A 20,156-nucleotide genomic window follows, 5' to 3' on the forward strand; every position below is an offset into this window, starting at 1 on the left:
AAATTAGGAATTAAGTCTTTTTCTTTTATTAATACTAGAGCTAATAGTTATACTTTTATTAATATAAAGCTTACTTAGCTTATAGAATAATTCTTAGAAATAAAACTATAACTCTTTCTCTTATTCTATATTATATATAGTTTTAATAGAAAGCTAGCTAAGTTTACTAAGAAATATATAGAAGTCTTATTTCTAATTAATAAATAAAGTATTAATATATTTATAATTATTCTAAATCTTAAAAATTATAATATTATTCTTAGTAAAAAATAGGTAATATATATTAATATTCTGGTTAATTATAGAAGATATAGGCTTATATAGCTAAAAAAAAAAAAAAAAGCCTAAATCTATATAATTCAATTATATTATTAATACTTTATAATAATAGCTAGAGAAGTAACCTAATAAAAAGTATTAAAAAAATACTAATTAATAAGATTCTATTATAAGCTATTTCTAGAAATCTTTTATTCTTAAATAGTCTTTCTTCTTTCGAACTAATTAAAGGAAATTATATAAAACTATAAAAAAGAAGCTTTAATAGCCTAATTAAGATATAATATCTAAATAAAAGCCAAAGAAATAAGAAAAGGTTCTTAATAAAAAGCAAATATTAGATTTAGCTATTCTTACCTCTATAGTATTTAATTATATAGTTAAGAGAGAAAATAATATTATTAGTTAAATCTTTATCTATAAGATTAATAAGGAGCTTAAAGCTCGGAAAAAAGAAGCTATCTCTGGCCCAGAGAATTAATAACCGGCAGAAATAAAGCTTTAGTAGTTATAAAGAATATTACTTCCGGAACTCAAGAAATATATCTCTGTTTTCTCTAAAAAGAAATCTAATACTCTTCTTTTCTATAGACTATATAATTATAAGATTTAGATTAAAGGCCTAAAGAAAACCGAGAGTATTAGATATTAATTCTTCTAGTAATAGTTTATTTAAGAGCTTCTAGAAATCAAGTATTTCTTAGAAGATAATCTAGTTAAGGGCTTTATTAAAGCTAGTTAGATTCCCTTTATTTTACTAGTTCTTTTTATAAAGAAAGTAAATAGAAGTTTATACTTTTATATTAATTTCTGCTATCTAAATAATATTATTTAAAAGAATTAATATCTTTTTTTACTTATTAATAAGACTTTAAGTTAATTATCTAAGGCTAAGATTTATATTAAATTAGATATTTACTAAGCTTTCTATTATATAGCTATAAATCCGGACTTTTGGGAGCTAATAATATTTTATATTTACTATAAAATATATAAATATAATATTCTCTAGGAAAGTCTTATAAATAGCCCGGTTATATATTAATACTATATAAATAATATACTTTTTAAATATCTAAATAACTTTTATATAATATACTTTAATAATATTCTTATTTATTTAGAAGATCTAATAAAGTATAAATAGTATATATAAAAAATATTAGACTACTTATATTTTACTAGCCTTTAAATAAATATTAAGAAATCGGAATTTAAAGTTATATATATAAAGTATTTAGACTTTATTATTTCTATATCTAGTATTAAAATAGATTCTAATAAAATCGAAATAATATATAACTAGTAATTCCCGAAAATAATTAAGGGTATATAGTTCTTTCTCGGCTTCTATAACTTTTATAAATGCTTTATTAGAAAGTATAGACGAATTACTAGACCTCTTACCTTATTTATAAAAAAGAGTATTTTCTTTAAATAGTTCGAATAGTATTAAAAGGCTTTTACTTACCTAAAGAAAGCTATAATTTTTACTCTAGTTCTATAATACTATAATCTAGATCTAACTATAATAATAGAAATAGATATATCTAAAGAAGTAGTTACTAGCCTATTCTCTTAATAAGATCTAGAAACAGGCCTTTAGTATTTTATAGCTTATTTTTCTAAAATTATATTTCTAGTAGGGCTTAATTATAATATATATAATAAGGAAATACTTATTATAATACAAGTACTAGAAAAATAGAGAACTAAGCTAGAAGGCTTTTAGAATACTTTCTTTAAGGTCTATTCTAATTACCGTATTTTAGAGTACTTTATAATTACTAAAAAGCTTTCTTCTTAATAAGCTAGATAGGCTAAGCTCTTATTTTACTATTATTTTAAGCTTATATATTATTCTAGAAAATCAAATAAGTAAATAAATGCTTTATTATAAAAATAAAACAAAATAGATATTTAGAGCCAGATTAAAGAAAAGCTATAAACCCAAATACTTCCTCCTAAAAATAAGATTAATTCGGAGATTATCTATAACTTATAGTTTATAAAATACTATATAAAGTTAGCTTATTTAATCCGGAATTCGGCTCTAAAACCCAAGTATATACTAAAGACTTCCCGGAAAAGAATACTTCTATTAGAGGTATAATTTTCCTGGAAAAAGATATTCTCTTAGAAGCTTTATTAATAAACTCTATTATAGTAGCTCCTATAAAAATATTATTAGAAGCTTCTACTAAATATAGTAGTTTATAACTTATAAATAAGATTCTATAGAATAATTATATATTACCGGATCTAGAGAAGTTATATATAATAGCTTAAGCTAAAAGTAATATCTGGATACTATAAAACGGCCTTCTTTTATATTATAGAAGACTTTATATTATAGAGAATAAAATAATTCCCGGACTATCTTTATAGATTGCCCTAATTTATAAAGTATATAATAAACTCTTTTCTAGATATCCTGGATATATAAAGCTCTATTAGCTATTAAAGAAGTAATATTACTAGCTATTTATAAGTAAGGATATTAATTAATACTATAGTAATTACTATATTTATAGGAGATTATATATATCCAGAAATAAGAAGCCTGGTTTACTTTATTTCTTTCTAGTTTCTAATTATCTCTAGTAATATATTACCGTAAATTTTAAGAGCTATTTAGAAAGCAAATCGGACTATAATATAGTTATTATATTTATAGATTACTTATTTAAATATCTAATTATAATTCCCGTATAAAATATAATTATAGCCAAGTAGCTAGTACTTCTGTTTTTACTTTATATAATATATTAAATAGGTATTTCAGAAATAATTATATTAGATTAGGAACTCTAATTTATATCCGATTTTTGAAGTGAATTCTATATAAGAATTAGTATAAAGCTTAAGCTCTTAATAGCTAATTACTTCCAAACGGACAAATAAATAAAGATTATTAATTAGTACTTTAATTAGAGATTATATCTATATATTAACTATTATTAGAATAACTAAAACAAATATATTACTATAATTAATTATTAATAAGCCTTTCTTTAATATAAAACTATTAGCTAATCTTTATTTATAACTAAAAAGGGCTATAAGCCTTATATTTCTCTGGACTAGAACTTCTCTATTAAAGCTAATTTACTTAAAAAGAAGCTAAATAGAAATAAAGCTAAAGTATTAGTAAATTAATTATATAAATTATAGTAATTTGCCTAAGGCTATATAAAATAAATATAGGAATAATATATAATATAAGCTAATAAATACTACTATTTAATTAATTTCAAAATCGGGAATAAAGTATAAGTTATTATAAAGTATTATAAATCCGATTATCTGAGCCAGAAGCTAGAGAACTAAATAGAGGACCTATTTAAGATTCTGAAATAATATAGCTATTTATTTCTCCTAAAACTACTAGAAACTATAAAGATATATCTAGTTTTCTATATAAAGAAGCTATAAAAAGACTTCTAGAATTCTTTATTAGATTAAGTAAATCCGGAACTGCCCTTATTAATATTAGAGAATAATAAATAAGAATATAATATTAAACGAATTATTATAATTAAGCTAGTAAGAAATAAACTAAAGTATAAAATTTAGTAAATTAATTAGAATAAAGATCTAGTATAGTATCTAGCTTTAGTACTAAGTAATAGCTTTCTGGTTTTATAAAGCTTCTATAATAATAATATTAATATATTAGAACCTTTATAAAACCTATAATACTAGTTAGACTATATAAAAAATAATACTTATCTAGAATTATATAGAAATAATAATAAATTCTTCTAAATTATATAGTAAAGGCACTGGCTTTTTATATATAATATCTATATCCGAGATACTAGTTTTATTTTAGAAAGAAATATAATATAAAATTAGATAGATTAATGGCTTTTATAAAGCTCGGAAACAAGCTTATTATAAAGGAAAAAGTAATATTATAATTTCCAGATATCTGGTATCTAAAATACTTTACTAGATAATAGATATCTTCTAGATATATATAATATAGCCGCCTTACTAAAAAAGTATATTTGAAATATACTAGAAATATTTAGAAGGCTAAGCCCTTTCGGGACTAGTATCTTATAGGGTATATATATTCTCTTATAGCCTCCTATATTTTAGATTTCCCTTCCTTAGCTTTAAATCGTCTTTATAAGAGACCTTTTACCTTGCTTTTCAAGTCCTAAATACTATACTCGTAATAGTAGGCTTTTAGTTATTTTATAAAAAGAGATTAAGGAAATATATAAAATAAAAAAGATATTTATATTTATAAGAAATTCGGGATTATTATATATTTATTAATTAAATTAATCTATATAACTAGATTTACTATTAAATTTACTTATTATATAGCTAGCTCTAATAGCTATTAGAACTATATTATAAAAGCTTTTTATAGTTATTAAAGGGCTTTATTTACTATCTTAGCTTTATATAACTATTTATTTATCTAATTAATTACTAGAAATATTATTTCTAAATCTTTATATAATAAGGGAATTCGGTAGTTTTCTTTTCTTAAGCTAGGTTTAAGAAAACCCAAATAATTCCTAGTAGTAACTAGTTAAATTAATATTCTAGCTTCTATATATAGTTTTAAGTATTTCTTATTACTAGCTTTTATATATTCTAAAGTCTTACTAAAATATTAGCTTTATAAGTAATTTTAAATAAAATCTATTTCTAGCTTTATCTTTTATATATAAGTTTAAATATTTCTTATTTCTAGTTATATATATATATAATCTCTAGTTAGTAAAAATAGAAGAAAAAGAATTCTAATATTATAGGCCAGGCCTTTATATAAAGAAAACTAGTAGTTTAATTAACTAAATAGAATTCTCTAAAAAGAAAAGAAAAAGAAAAATAAGAAAAAGCGAAATTATATTCCCTAAAATATTCGAGTTCCCTAAATAATATATAATTATTTTATTAATTTAAAAGAATATATTATATAATAAAGGCTTCTAGCCAAATATATAAATCAGGTCTCGATCTATTATACTTAATATCTTGAAAATAAACTTTATAATATTTCTTTAGATAATTAGTAAATATTTAAATATATTAGAAAAACTTTATTTTTAGAATATTAATTCAAGTAGTATTTTTTTTAGCCTTATTAAAACAAGAAGCAAAATTTCAAAGTTTAATAAATTTCTTCTAGTTATTAAAAACCTAATTAGTAAGCTTATTATTAATAATATAATATTATTTAAAATATATTTCAAGGAATTTCTTAAAAATTATAATAGTATTTTCCTAGAACTAGTAAATCTCTAATAAGTAATAAGAAATCTAGAATTATATTAGCTTTAATAAATATTAAAGCTAAAGAACTTACTAAAATATAAGATTTAGAACCCTTATTATAATAGTAATAAGAAAAAAGGCTATAAGATTATCTTTATATTTGAAATTATATTAGTAAATAATAAAGCCCAAAAAAATATTATAAAAATAATTAAAAGTAATTAAAAAAGACTTAAAAAAGAATAGAAAAAAAATCTAGAAGGTAATAATAGAAAGAGTTATTATATATATAATTATTAGAAAAGAAAAAAGTATATAATAATATAAAAAATTCTTTTATAAAAATAAAGAGCTACTTGAATTAATTACTAGTTTTTATACTAGTTCTAATTAGAAAATAATATAACTAATTAATATATGCTTCTAAGAGCCTATAAATAATTTCTAGAATCTTAGAAATATTTATATAAGTTTCTTATATAAATATTTTATTAAATTCTTTCTATAAAGCTATTTAGATTATTCTAATACAAGATTTAATAAATAGTATTAATTTTATAAAATAATATCTTAGTATTTTAGATTAAACTAATTAGAATACTTAGTTTCTAAACGAAATTGCAATTACTAACCAGATTCTATATCTGAAATATAATTACTATTTCTTTTTACTTATTTAGCTCTAATCTAATTAAATAATTTTTATATTTATTATTTAAATTATATTAGTAAAACTACTTCCCAAAATACTAGAAGTTTATCTTAATTAAATAAATAAATTATTATTTTACTAGAATAAATTAATAGATTTTAGAAATAAAATACTAAAAGAAATATATAGTTATAATATATATAGAATTATATATAATCTAAGAATATATAATAAACCTCGAATATTACGGGAATTAATTAGAAAAATTAATAGCTCTTTAATATTATAATTATATTATTATTTATATTATAAGCTTTAGGCTTATTAATTACTAAATATATATATATATATATTATTAGAAGCTCTTATTTAGAAAAGGCTTTCCTGAATCTTATAAGAGAAATAGAGATTAGTTTTATACTAAATTTAATACTATAGTTTTATAATTTACTAATTTATTCTATTATTTTATTATTTATTAATAAATATCTTATAATAATTAAAATTATTAATAATTAAAATAAAAGTATAAATAATTTAAATTAAGCTATATTATAATATATAAAGCTATAATTAATATATTTATTTAATATAATTTAGATAATAGTATTAAAATTAGCTAGAGCCTTAGAAATAAGGCAAATATTTACTAAAAATTAATTCCGGTATTAATAATATTAATATCTTATAATTCTAATATTAATATTTATTAATATTAGAAATTAAGAAATTTTTACTAAGCCTAAATAATTATATAATAATAATAATATTTTATAATAAAAGGCAATTAGCTATATAAGGTAAGCTTATAGCCTTATTCTAATTAATTATTAAAATACGCGTTTTTTATAACTTTAGTATTAGTTAGTTTTCTTTATATATAACTTGTATTATAACTATAATCTTAAATTAAAAAATAAATAGCTTAAAATAATAAATATATATATAGCTTTATTTATTACTAATCTAGAATATATTTTATTTAAAGTAAATATATCTTAGTAAAATATTATTTATAAAGCATTTTATATCTAATATAAATAATTCTTATTTTATAATACTTATATATCTTACTAAATATAAGTTAGCTAGCGAATTTTAATAATTTCGAAAATATTAATAAGATATAAAAAGGCATATATAATAAGCTTAAGAGAATTAGATAACTATTCTCGAGTTTAATAAGATTTTATATAAAGCCTCGAAGTATTTTATTATTATAATATAGCAAATATTAAAAATAATTATAGAAATATATATAGATTTAGATTTAATAGAAATACCTTATTTCCGGTATTAAAATATATTAATACCAGAATTATAAAATATTAATTTCTAAAATCTAACTTCTCTCTTTAATTATAATTAACTTTAGAACTACTTCTTTTATAAGAAAACTTTTAATAATATATATATTTTACTTAATTTAGGCTTTTTATTTAGCTACTTATCTTATACTTTAGACTAAAACTTATTTTAATATAGCTATTTTAAGTAAAAATAAGCTTTTAAGATTTTCGTAAGGCTCGCTTATAATAAGCATTTTAATAAGAAATACGAATATAAAGCTTAATTCTCTAAATATAAGAGCTATTTTAAATTTAAGATATTATTAATTTTTAATAATAATAAGTAATTCTTTTAATAGAAAGGCTAGAAATTAAAGGAATTATATATAAATATATCATTATATAAGTTAAATAATAAAAGAAAGAAATAATTTAAGGGATAAGAATTAATTTAGTATTAATATATATTAATTCTTGCTATAATGGTGCTAGCTAGAGTCAAAGAGAAGTGGCTATTACATGACCGGTTTCACCTAGCTAGCCGGCATTTCAGTGGTTAAAGCTAGTATTTCCCTTCTTTTATCCCCTTTCCTTCTCTCTCTCTCTCTCCTTCTTCTTTTTAGCTTAGTATTTTCAATACATGAGATTCTCGGATCTTTGAGCCTTGGCCATTGCCTAGATCCCGCCGTCACACTTGCGATACCTGACTAATACCATCCAGTATTAATACCTTATTGATACCAAAAGTATTTTTGCCAAGCCTGGTTGCGTTGCACTCAAAATATAGAGAAGCGTTTGTGTCTTATAAAGCCACTCAAAACCACCGCTGTGAGTTCAAAAGTATGTGCCACCGGACTTGGTGGCTTTATTCATTCCCAAAACTTTGCAACTCAACGTCCAAGAACAAGGCTTTTCTGATGCTGCGCGCGACGAGGTGGAGGTTTGAGGAGAGTGATGGGGACATTTTGAGGTACGTTAATAGATCGATGTGGTGAAGTGAAAGAATTCGATGTTGATGTAGCGAGTGGCACAGTTCATGAATTGGGAGAGGGAGAAGGGAACAAGAACCAGAGGGAAAGAGTGCACAAAACCGCCCCTGCCAGCCCAACTGCGAAAGTTCATATAGGGCCTGTGAAACAAACGCGTCCAAATTGGAATGAGGCGCGTTGATCAGTTGATGCCACGAGATGCCACGGTATCACGAAGGAAAATTGGAACTGTGGGGCTTTTTTTATAAGAAAGTCACCTGACTATGGGCAAAAATTTCGAAGAGGATATCCGTAAGTAGGTATCAGAGAACTGGCAATTTCTGGAGCTAGTCTCAACCAGCCGTCAATTTTTGTCACCCTTTAGCCCCTTTCAAATGAAGATATTCTGGAACCCTCCCCAGGATAGTCTGTATCTTTCTACCGCATCCCGAGCAACTCCGGTGTTTGGGTGAGCTGTACCCATGAAGGAATTGGGCCGGGCCGAGATGGCGAACGGTCTCGGTAAAGTAGGTAGGTCTCCTCTGAGCACGTCTCACTATGCTGAGTTGTCCGACGGGCTAGAACGACACACTAGGATATAATTAGGACCTTGACAAGTTTTTGGTCAAGCAATAACACCGCTTTCACTTACTACGTTGAATTATCAAGCGCCAAATACAACTGATGATACATATGATAATCGTCGTGATCAGCTGGAGCAGAGAGAGAATATCTGAGCGCGACCAGGGGTCGGAAAATGGCTTCATGGCGTTGTCGCTACCAAGGCGTGGTGTTTTTTGGGTCGTTTTCGTTGGAACTATTTGTAAGCTACATCCTGCTCAAAAACAACAATTCGCCGTAGCTTTAACTCATTCAACAGTGGCGGTACATTGTTATCATCAGCGCTATCGACGCTGCCGACAGCTCAATTAGGCTTGCGGAAAGGATGCGAGGTGTGTATACATCAAGGATGGGAGGATATGTATCAAATCACTATTCCATATTCGAGTTGTGGAAGACTCAAAAGGGGTTGCGGGAAGGGCTTGGCACACACGTGACACCAGAGCTTTCCGTCAGGCATCCAATTGCAGCTGCAACCGCAACAACAACAATTTTGAACGTTGAATGACACAGATCGCAGACCACAGATCATCAACTTCCCCTCGATTCTTTGATACGGGTACTTTCCACTATCTACCTGCTTCATGAGTTTTGCTGGCCAGGCCTTTTCGATACTCCTCGTCTCCTTCAGTTTCTCAGTCTGATCTACCGCAATGGCTGATCCACAGAGCCATGGCGATCATCCCGATAATGGCCACCTTGATGAATTCTTTGAGTGGAGGGACTATTACGCTGAGCCATTGCCAAACTCTAACGATGTACCCAACCCCGAGCCGGCGCCGCAGCCATCGTCAGGCACTGGACACTCTGATGTTGTGACGCCATGGGAGGCTTACAATGGGCAAGAATCTGATTTTGGCATGCCACCTCCAGATCCGGATATTCTAAGAGACTTCGAGAATCCAATGATTGACCCTCATATGGCGCCATCGCAACCCATCGAGACGAGGAATGCCCTTTCCCAGCAACAAGTTGAATTGGCAAATCCCAACAATCCATCTGACGAGTTACAAGAACTCGACCGTCAAATCGAAAACATCGAGCTCCGACTTAGTCTTGAGGCGCTCAAGCAGAGACGCCAAGAACTACGCCAGAGATCATCGATAAAACCGCAAACTCCGCTTTCCACTTGTTTTGTTTCTCAAGACAACCAGAATCCCGGTGCTTTCGGGGGCAGTATGGTCTTAGGAACTAGTCCAGCTAGTCGTGGTGGAATGACCAGCGATAACGGCCAGACAAGTGATACCTTCGTAAGCACATTGTTCTAGAGAGTTTACCATTTAAGGCTCGCTAATTCACATTTCAAACATAGTCTACAGAATTAGCACACACAAGCAGCAAATATGCGCGTCAACCTTATACACAATCTATCAACAATTCTAGCGCTGATTTTGTTGATATGCTATATCCTGTTTCTAATGACCAGCTTGGTGCAACTCCGGTGGACCTTTTATCGTCCGAATCCGCCGATCTTCCGGCCCACAGTGTTCTTGGGCCACCATATTCCGACATCGCCAGCCAGCCACAATTCGGAGTACAAAGTATACCGAATTCTTCCTTAGACCAGCCCTCCATGAATCCAGTATCGGCTGTGCTGCCAGACAGACAGAGTCTAGATCCAACCCAGTCGGCCTCTACTCCATCCTTACCCTATCAAGGGCCTTCTCGCCAGAACCTTAGCAAAACTAACCGCAAGAGACAGCGATCTCCTGAGGCAAACCAGCACCAAGAACTATCTGTTATTCGCCAACTTTCGAAGAGTTCTGGAGTACCCGAACCTCACCTTAGTGTATTATCATTTTGCGAAGGCCCTCCGATAAAACGCAACCGTACGAAATCTCAAAAGGAGAATAGGAAGGATGTTATTAAGGCAGGCGGATCTTGTCTATATTGCGTTGTTAACAGAAGAAAGGTAGTTTGCTAGTTAGGGACCTCCTTTCTATTCGATGCTCATATACCTCTTAGTGCTCCGGTGAACGCCCTTGCGACACGTGCCAACAGTACTGGCAAAACCGAAGTTACGATTCAACCAATTTCAGGTGGACTTGTACGATCAGGTGGAAGTTGACAGATTATGACCTATTCAGTTCGCCCTTAGGTAGGATCTTCCCTTTTTTCCCCTTCAGATTATATACACGGGCTGAATCTGTTGTAGATATGTCACAATATCCATCAGTTTCTGAGATCAAGTCCATTTTCAGAGCGCAGAGCGTAACGTCACGGAACAACCTAGTCGCCGTCATGGATTGCCTCGAGTATCAGAGGATGAGACTCATAGCGTTGCGTCCCGGCGGCAATAGCATCTTGGATTTGTGGATTTATATTCACGTCACCGTTCAGTGGAAAGAGTCTTTACTCTACTTGGCACCTGAGCTCCGTGAGGCTGTTGGTCTTTTCGAAAAGTGGGAGGTGCAATTTCTAGCCATGGTTTTCAGGATATTTGAAGATGCGCAGTCGGTCGACAAGAGAAGTCTCACCTTTATTCTTATTCTTATATTTGAAGAGGTTCAGCGCCTTGGGTCGACACAAAGACTGGATGCTACATTAGCAGACCAGCTACAAATGGCTATCAAAAGTCGATTGCAGGTGTTTTGCACTAGTGTTCTTGATTTTCTTCCTCCAAAGAAGCCTGGGAAGAAACTCAAAAATTTGGGGCTGGCGCAGATGATTGGCTATAACAAGGAGACATCTTGCTGTTTACCACCTCATTATCGAGACTCTTCTTATGTTTATGGCTTATTGCAAGAGGTAGAAGGAGCAACACTGCGACATCTGGACCCCAGTAGCCTGGATTCTACCTCGTGCCTGCTTAGCCGCTCCAATAGTACTGATCGTCACCACGATACAAATCGCTGCTGCTGTGGCTGGATCTCCGATACCATACCCGCTGGCATCTTAAATTGGTTTGGATTTTCCTCAAAAAAAAATTTGCGCTACTTTCACAGCGAATCTGGAATCATGGTCTTGTCTCCTGAGGTTGCTCACAAAATCATGAATACAATGTTGGGAAGCTGGCATCTGGACAATGTGAGCTTGCTACATAAGATGACTATCTTTTATCAATCCTTTCGGACCTGTCTGAGGTTTGCTATTGAGCTCAGCCAAAAATTCCACAACCTTACAACCACCACACTATTGCAAGATCAGCTCCTCGCCCAGGCTGGATTTCACAGAGAGTTACTGTTCTTTGCTGTGCTTCGAAAAGCTGGCGAAATCATGCATGCCTCTTTTACATCCAGAGGAGAGGCTTACACTGACACAAAAGACCTCACGAAGGATCTATTTGAGTTTAATGAGTGGGTAAAGAGCAATCCAAGTGAGCTTGTGGAGGCTTTGCGTGGAATAAGCACCACTATGAAAGCCATTTTATGGCTGAAGAAGGGCGGTGATATATCGGACCTTACAATAGCATCGCACAAGGAATCCTCACAGGATTCAGCCGGATCACTGAATTCAGATGGTTAGTAATTACGCTGCGAGAAAACTTGAAGTTGCCAAAGTTCGGGAAGTTGGTGCTTGCCCAAAAGGTCGCCAGAAGGAGATCAACGTGGGTAGTTCTGTTCCCCAAGTTCAATGCACTGGCGCTGAAGATGATTAGTGCCGACGTGCCCTTCAGCCGATACCGTCCAGTTCCGATTCAGTTTCGACGGCTGACTTCTGTCACTGCACTACCAGCACACGCAACGGCAAATTTTAATGCACCTGTAAGCTTCGATACATGCGCCAAGGCGACTTCGAACGATGTGGTTATGCCGACGGAAACAGTGCATGAAGACGACCTTCTCCCCAGGCTTGGCGAGGTTCCGTACCGAATAGAGCGTTCCAGGATGTTCCGGGGGTCAGTATTGGTCAGGAACGGATAGTAATGGATCGATCTGTGACGGCGCTGGCTGGGGCCAAAGGGGGGTGGCTGTCATATGACTAGTTTCACCTAGCTAGCCGGCGTTTCAGTGGTTTTAGCTAGTATTTCCCTCCCTTTATCCCCTCCTTCTTCCCTCTCTCTCTCCTTCTTCTCTTTAGCTTAGTATTCTCAATATGGGATTTTCTCGGATCTTTAAGCCTTTGTACCATTGCCTTAATCCCGCCGTTACACGATCCAATCGTTCCTAAGCAAGCTAATCCCTATATATCCTTATTTTTTGTTATAGTAATATTGCAGTACAATCTCTCTTTTGGATATAGCGCGATCGCTCCGCTTAGTCAAGCTCTATATACTCATATTCTAGAGTTCTGACACTTTACTAAAGCTCTTTTCTAGCTAGCTTTAATTAACTCTTTTACTCTAAATACTATTCCCTATTCTGCATATATTAGTTATAAGCCTGGCCTCGCACTAATATACTTATAATTGGCATGCCGTGTAACGGCTGGTGTTACATGATTGATACGGAGGTGGTTTCAGCCAAAGGGGTTGGTTTTAGCTAAGGTTCCAAGCTATGGTTCAAATCAAGCTCGCTTCCAAAGCTCGGCGTTCCAGTGGTTTTGGCCATACCTACTTATCCACTGCCACACCTCACTCCTTCTCTCCTTAGCTTTAGATTCTGTAGGACATTGGAATCATAGATCTTTGAGCATTATTCCATTGCTTTGTTCCTGCCGTCACATGCCGCAAAGAGTATTTAAGAGCTTATTTAATTAACTCCTTCGATAATTGCATTTCTTTATTATTAATTAATTAATAAACTTTATTCTTATTATTTAATAGCAATTATAGCAGAAGCTATAATAAAGATTATTATTTTAAAGAATTATAATTCTTAAATAAACTAATTTAATGCTTTTTAGAAAGTAGCTAGTAATAAATATAATAAATATAATAAATATAATATAAGCAAATTTTAAGTACTATTTATACTAGAATTATATAAATTATATTGGATTATATTTCTTAATTAAGTAAAGAGCTTTATATATTTAGCTAAATATTATAAAAGATATAAAAAGATATATATAGCTTTAAAGAATAATATTAATTAATTTCTTATTAGAATTATTTCTTGAAATTAGTTATATTTATAAGTATTACTTTATAGCTTATTTATTTTAGTTACTTATATTATCTTATTATGGATGAAGCAGATGTTGTTCTAGAAGCAAGATCCATCGAAGACTTTCAAAGAAATGCAGTCGTGGCAAGTAAGTATGATTACCCTGGATCGATGACCTGCAACTGAGATGTGCCACACTAGCTTTTCTAAGCCAGCTTGAATACTTCGAAGGCATCATGTTTCTGACGACCAACCGTATCGGTACCATCGACGCAGCGTTCATGTCGCGTATTCAAGTAGCAATCCACATGGGCGTTCTGGACGAGGGACATCGTAGAATTATCTGGGAGAACTGGTTCAACAATGAGAAACTGGGACTCAAACGCTCTAGCAAAAATGCTCTCCTTGCCCAATTAGACAGATGTGCGAAAATTAATATGAACGGGAGGGAGATCCGGAACACCCTCAACACCGCACAAAGTATTTCATACACGAGAGTAGGAGCAGATGGTAATATGAGTCCGGAAGACTTAAAAGCCGCCGCGAATGAGGCACAAAGCTTTCAAGAGTATTTACTGCTGAAAGTCAAAGAACAAAGGCTGCGGCACAGCCAGTATGGGACTGGAGACAGTAGAACTAGATTGAGCTCAAAATCTGGTTCTATGGGTGGCGCATCTGATGATATGGCTGTGGTGTGGCCGGAGGAATTATCGAGGGCGAGTTCGTGGGCTGCAGGGCATGTGCTGTCGATGAGGAGGGATCTCTAAAATAAAAGCATCTACTTTCAAATCGTATCAAGAAAATATCATGGTAGCCTATGCCACAACGCATGGATGAGCCAGCCGATCCTCAGCCTTTACTGCCATCAAGCAAGGATTATTCAAAGCCTCTTAACTCAAGAACCCTTCAAATCTATTTAGCTTTTAGGGAAAAAACTCAATCTGAACAACCTAGCCTTGATGATCGGTGGCTCTTGAATCCTAGGCTAAGTTCCTAGAGAATTGTTGATCATCTCAGCTATCAGAAGACTTGCGTCAAGGTATAAGATTCCACTATCTGCTTGCTTCCTGATTGGTGCGATTCCACCCGGGGATGAACGGGGAAGCCGTCCTGTTCGTCAGCCCTTCCAAACCTGTAAAATAATAGAAAAGGAGGCCCACGGATTCTCGGACAAAGCATCGGGGAAGCTAGTACCCATTATTTCCATCAAGCGATGCTCATATTGGCGCATGATCAGTCGTAAGCCCAAATCCGGGAGATAATCCGGGGAATTAAGCTCAAGTGGGGCGAGGTCCGATCTGGCCAGGGATATGTTCTTCCATCCAGTCATTCCTGTTTTCAGCACATGTTCTAATCCGGTCTTGCTATGATATTCAGAAATGGCATAAGTAAAGTCCACTTGCATTAAGGTAAATAGTTTTCTTACCAGAATCTTTCACTCGGCGCCTTATATTCAAACTCGAAGATGTTGTCCTTGTTTTTCCAGATCGGCTTCATGGCCACGTTTACGGTAGCATCTCTTCAAATTGTGAGAGTCTCTCCAATTAGAAAAGTCTCTTATCATTAGCATATGGCTGTGTGCCCCTCCGAATAAAATTGGTGGCTGAGTGAAAACTCCTAGATTCCGGGCTCCACAATAACCACTGCGGGAACAAATCAACATATGCAAGCCCACGGCGGAGGCATTGTCGAAGTCGATAATGTTTTCTACCTTATCGGAGAGAATAAACTAGCTGGTAGTGCTTTCCAGAGCATCAATTGCTATTCCAGCACTGTGAGTTTGTTTACCCTCCTCGCAATTTCCTTTGCTTCCCCTTCCCTCATTTCACTCCCACATGCACAAACACTTGCGCAGCAAGCCTAACCTTCTATGTTCCCAGGATCTTGTCCAATGGACTTTCGTGAGCGAACTCTTAACCCTCCAAAGCTCCGGTGACCTTGGGCCAAATCGTGTAGTGGAACGTCCACACGTCCTTTACAATGATGCAACGAGCAAATATGTCATGTGGATGCACATCGATGATTCGAGCTATGCAGAGGCGAGAGCGGGTGTTGCAACCTCTGCTAGTATTTGTGGGGACTATACTTATTTGTGAGTCTCTTCGAGTAAGACTCGGAAATGAAGATTGTCGATTTATAAACTGATGCATGAATCCAGGGGCGCGAGTCAACCTCTAGGCTTTCAAAGTCGAGATTTGAATGTGTTTAAAGGCGAGAACTCAGTCACGGGATGCTACGGAACAGCTGCTAACTGGAAATCACCTCAGACACCGACGGGACCGGTTATCTCTTGACTGAAGACCGCGCTAATGGACTTCGAATCGACCTTCTCTCTGCCGATTACTTAAGCGTGGTATCGGCTACTTATCTATATGCACAAGATTATGAAGCCCCAGCTTTGTACAAGAGCGGGAGTACATATTTTATGTTTGCTAGTCATGAGAGTGGATGGTGTAAGTTTATTCTCATCTTCTACTCCTTTAACAGGCATTTTTGAATCATGGAAAAAAAGATACTGATGACAGACAGCACCAAATGATAATATCTACTGCACAGCAACTTCGCTGGCTGGGCCTTGGTCAGCGTGGGCCGATTTCGCTACTGCGGGTTCGAACACCTTCTCAAGTCAGACAGCAGCAATCGTAAACATCAATGGTGTAGTGATGTATGTATTCCTCTCCTCTCACCTCCTCGCCACAATCGAAATCCGTATTTCAAATCCGTATTTCACTCAGACAGAGTAATTCTGACTTTCATCCAGGTACATGGGCGACCGTTGGCAATCTACAAACCTTATGACATCAACCTATGTTTGGCTTCCCCTCACCATCTCCGGCCCAACAGCTGCACTCCACAATGAAGTAAATTGGATCCTCAACATCGCAGCCGGAACATGGACCACCGGTCCCTCTGAAACAACGCCCGAGGCTGAATCATCTACTAATTCCTGGGCTGGTGGGGCGAGAATATTGACTTGCTCGAGTTGTTCGAACGCGAGCGATATTGGATATATTGGGGGACCCTCCCCGGGTGGGACATTAACTTTTAAGGGGATCTCAAGTACGTCGTAGTTTTGTTTACTCAATCCTCTCCATCTCTAGGCTGATGACGGGTACAGGCACGGTCTCAACGACAACCACCATCCGCATCCACCATAACAACGGCGACTCAACGCAGCGATATGCAAATGTGGTCGCCAACGGAGTGAGTAAAGTCATCGCCTTCTTGCCAACTACGGGCGGGGTTCCGGGCACGAGCACGTTGACAGTTCCGCTGAATGCGGGGACGGGAAATACGATCGTGTTTGAAGCGTATAATTCAGGTTGGGCACCCGATATCGATAGATTGATGGTTCCTGTATCATAGAGAGAAAGTCTTGGTTGAATGGTGGGGTTGAAAACCTGGGGTGAAAAAAGGGAAGGTTGCAGGGAGTGTGTGTCATGGTGCTGACAGCGGCTTGGATCTTTTCTTCTTTCTGTTTACTCTACACGCTTGCAGTCTCTTAGTACTAATTTTCCCCCTTTCTTCATGAAATATTTGGAAAACTCATCATACTCATGCCCTCTCCTGTGCACGCGACCGTTGCTTTGCTTCTGCCTGCAAGACAATACAATCCTCCCTATTGAGTCATCCGGCAACACCACTCGGACTTCATGTGCCCGACGCGAGCCAGATAGCACTGGCAATAAGAAGTTCTGCTCCTGAGATTGACTGGGAAACTCAAAGTTATCAGCCGTCTGCGTATGCTCATAGAAGTCGCTCCCCTCAATCTCTATCACCTTCTGAGCAATATTAGTCGCCATTTAAGCATCTAAAATTCCCTCCCTATGCAAAGGTCTCGTAGATTCAAGTAGTTTGACAGCCTGCAGCCTTATCCGGTGGATTCGTAATTTTATCGCAATGCAATAAAGCGGCAGAATCCAACCCACATCTATCGTCGTTTTCGATTTTCGATGTTATGCTCGTGCAGTGCTTCTAATATTTATGGACTTCATTATCATGGCGATGAAGTCGTTGGTATGAGAGTCGCAGATTCGTTCCTCCGCTGAGGAAAGGCAAGTGTGTGCCCTGATGGAGGCCATGGTGTGGTAGAGACGTAGCAGCCCATAAGCGAAGCCACTTCGAAGGGGGGGGGGGGGGGGGGGGGTGGGTGAGCAAGGAAACTAGCTTTGGAAGCAATGTAGGTACGGAGCAAGGAAGAAAGCTTTGCTTGAATACCGCGCTGGTGGCCAACTAGTTCTAGAGAAGATCCAGCTGTGGATTTCCCCTGCTGCCTTGCCTGCTCGGTCAAATGGAAAATGTGGCTTAGCAACAGGTGCAAATATTGTCTTGCCTGATCTATTGACTGAAACATAGGAGTCGGAAACTCCACTTCGGAGACTGGCAGACATATTCGTGATTTGTGCAACGGCTGTGTGAGGAGTTGTGCACCAGAATATATCCTGGAAAATGTTTCTGTGATCGAGTCATCGAGGGAGTCCCGAGGAGTTGCGCGACAGCGCAGGACCATGGCACTCCAAACTCGCTCAGGAAATCTTGTTCCTCCATTCCAGCCTATCCAGAACCTGTCTGTGATATCCTTGAAATGTTAGCCGCGCATCCACATAGTCGTCCTCAACTTCTACTTACATCAAAGTTCAGCAACCATGCAGTTCTCGCACAGATATGGACTTTCAAGAAATTGGATTCCCGTATAGTAACCACACTCCGAAGGATCTAATCCTCGACTCTTCGCGAATGGGCAAATGTCATATATGTATTTGCCAACGCCCTGGTTGCGGCTTTTGTGGCGGCAACCAAACCTCATAATGTAAACCTTGCACATGTTTCTTGGAGTCTCGTTGAAAAGGAGAAGGATCCTGGTATTCTCTAGGCTCTTGATGAGTTCCGGTTGGTTGTGTACAAGTACTTTTCTTCCCTGTAGATGCTTTAGTTGTAGTTTGAGTTTGGGTCTTTGAACGTTAGCGGTGGAAGTATGGAAAAGTAGGTGGTCAAAGTTGTACGAAGTTATGGACTCGAGGAGATTCTGAGCAAACATGCTTTTCCCCGTGGTTCTAATTGTTTCCTCGCGAAGTCGATGCAAGTTGTCTACTATAAGTAGTGACCGGCGTCATAAGAACTCCGTGTCCGGTAACAATCACGCCCAAAGCCGCAGGGTGTATCACGAACATAACTGTCAGAAACCGTCCACCTTGAAAACATGCAAGTATTGCAAATACGATGGCTATCATGAGCACACTTTAACATATACAAAACCGTAACGAGTCGATTACCGGCGGGACAATCACTACTTGCAAAAGCAGCTCATCTTCTTTTCATTCTTTGCTGTGCGTAACTAACTGCAGTAGAGAATACTTTATTAATTACTACTAGTTGGACTCAATATTCTCCTAAGCTTTCCTGCAAAATCTGAGGCGAATATAGAGTCTCGGGGCCAAAAGTAAATGTTGCGAAGAGTTGCAGCCAGGCAGTGAATCCTTCTAATTTCAGAACATGAATGCCAATCACTTTTCCACGAACCTGTAAATTTAAATCACGCATGTACCGAAATAGGGAGAAGAAGATAGCTGCTTCTGGAGATTATGAATAATCTCATTTTCCCTCTCAGTCTATCATCTTTCATTACTTCAAACATATTTACTCCTTAAAGGACTCTTCGCCAACCGATATCAATCAACTTCGACTTAAGAGAAGAAATGGTTCACTGGCCAAATGGTGAGATTAACTCGTTCCATGACCTCTATTACCAGAGGGCTCACTACCGCCGGCCCCTTGGCGTAGGATATTGGTTGGGGTGGGAGAACATTACTCAAAGATTGAACGATGTGGGAAGCCGGGAGGGATGGACTCTGGCGAAACTAATAGAGTTGGCCTTGTTGGTCTGTATAACCAGAATCAGAGGCGGTAAGAACCTCCAGTAACCCTCCAGCCTCCACGGGCTGGCACGACAGGTCCTTATGTATGCCTCTGAAGTTTCCGCCTCTAAGGACATCGGTGTCGCACATAGAAACCATACGAAAGCAGAGTCTATGCAACGAGAGAAACTAGGTATACATGCGTGGCCTTAACTGGTAGGTAGCACCTGCCAATTAGAAATATCAATGCCTGATCTTCTAAG

General features: G+C 34.9%; 3 protein-coding genes across 3 annotated transcripts; all 3 read left to right on the top strand.

The window, feature by feature from the left end:
- Positions 1-9,703: 9,703 nt before the first annotated feature.
- Positions 9,704-12,648, top strand: K444DRAFT_629966 (uncharacterized protein; the record flags this gene model as incomplete). Its single annotated transcript, XM_024883133.1, has 5 exons — positions 9,704-10,300; positions 10,363-10,962; positions 11,016-11,148; positions 11,206-12,510; positions 12,551-12,648. 5 exons carry the CDS (start codon positions 9,704-9,706, stop codon positions 12,646-12,648), a joined length of 2,733 nt encoding a protein of 910 aa, XP_024736460.1.
- Positions 12,649-14,274: 1,626 nt separating this feature from the next.
- K444DRAFT_629967 (uncharacterized protein) lies at positions 14,275-14,805 on the top strand (the record flags this gene model as incomplete). The annotated part of the gene is made up of 1 exon (XM_024883134.1): positions 14,275-14,805. The coding sequence occupies one exon, from the start codon at positions 14,275-14,277 to the stop codon at positions 14,803-14,805; it is 531 nt and encodes a 176-aa protein (XP_024736461.1).
- A 698-nt stretch (positions 14,806-15,503) lies between these two features.
- Positions 15,504-17,404, top strand: K444DRAFT_643349 (carbohydrate-binding module family 35 protein; the record flags this gene model as incomplete). Its single annotated transcript, XM_024884845.1, has 8 exons — positions 15,504-15,566; positions 15,660-15,812; positions 15,919-16,130; positions 16,197-16,249; positions 16,306-16,491; positions 16,568-16,703; positions 16,800-17,098; positions 17,157-17,404. The coding sequence occupies 8 exons, from the start codon at positions 15,504-15,506 to the stop codon at positions 17,402-17,404; spliced, it is 1,350 nt and encodes a 449-aa protein (XP_024736462.1).
- Between the last annotated feature and the right edge of the window lie 2,752 nt (positions 17,405-20,156).

This window comes from Hyaloscypha bicolor (assembly GCF_002865645.1).
Source record: "Hyaloscypha bicolor E unplaced genomic scaffold K444scaffold_83, whole genome shotgun sequence".
NCBI lineage: Eukaryota > Fungi > Ascomycota > Leotiomycetes > Helotiales > Hyaloscyphaceae > Hyaloscypha > Hyaloscypha bicolor.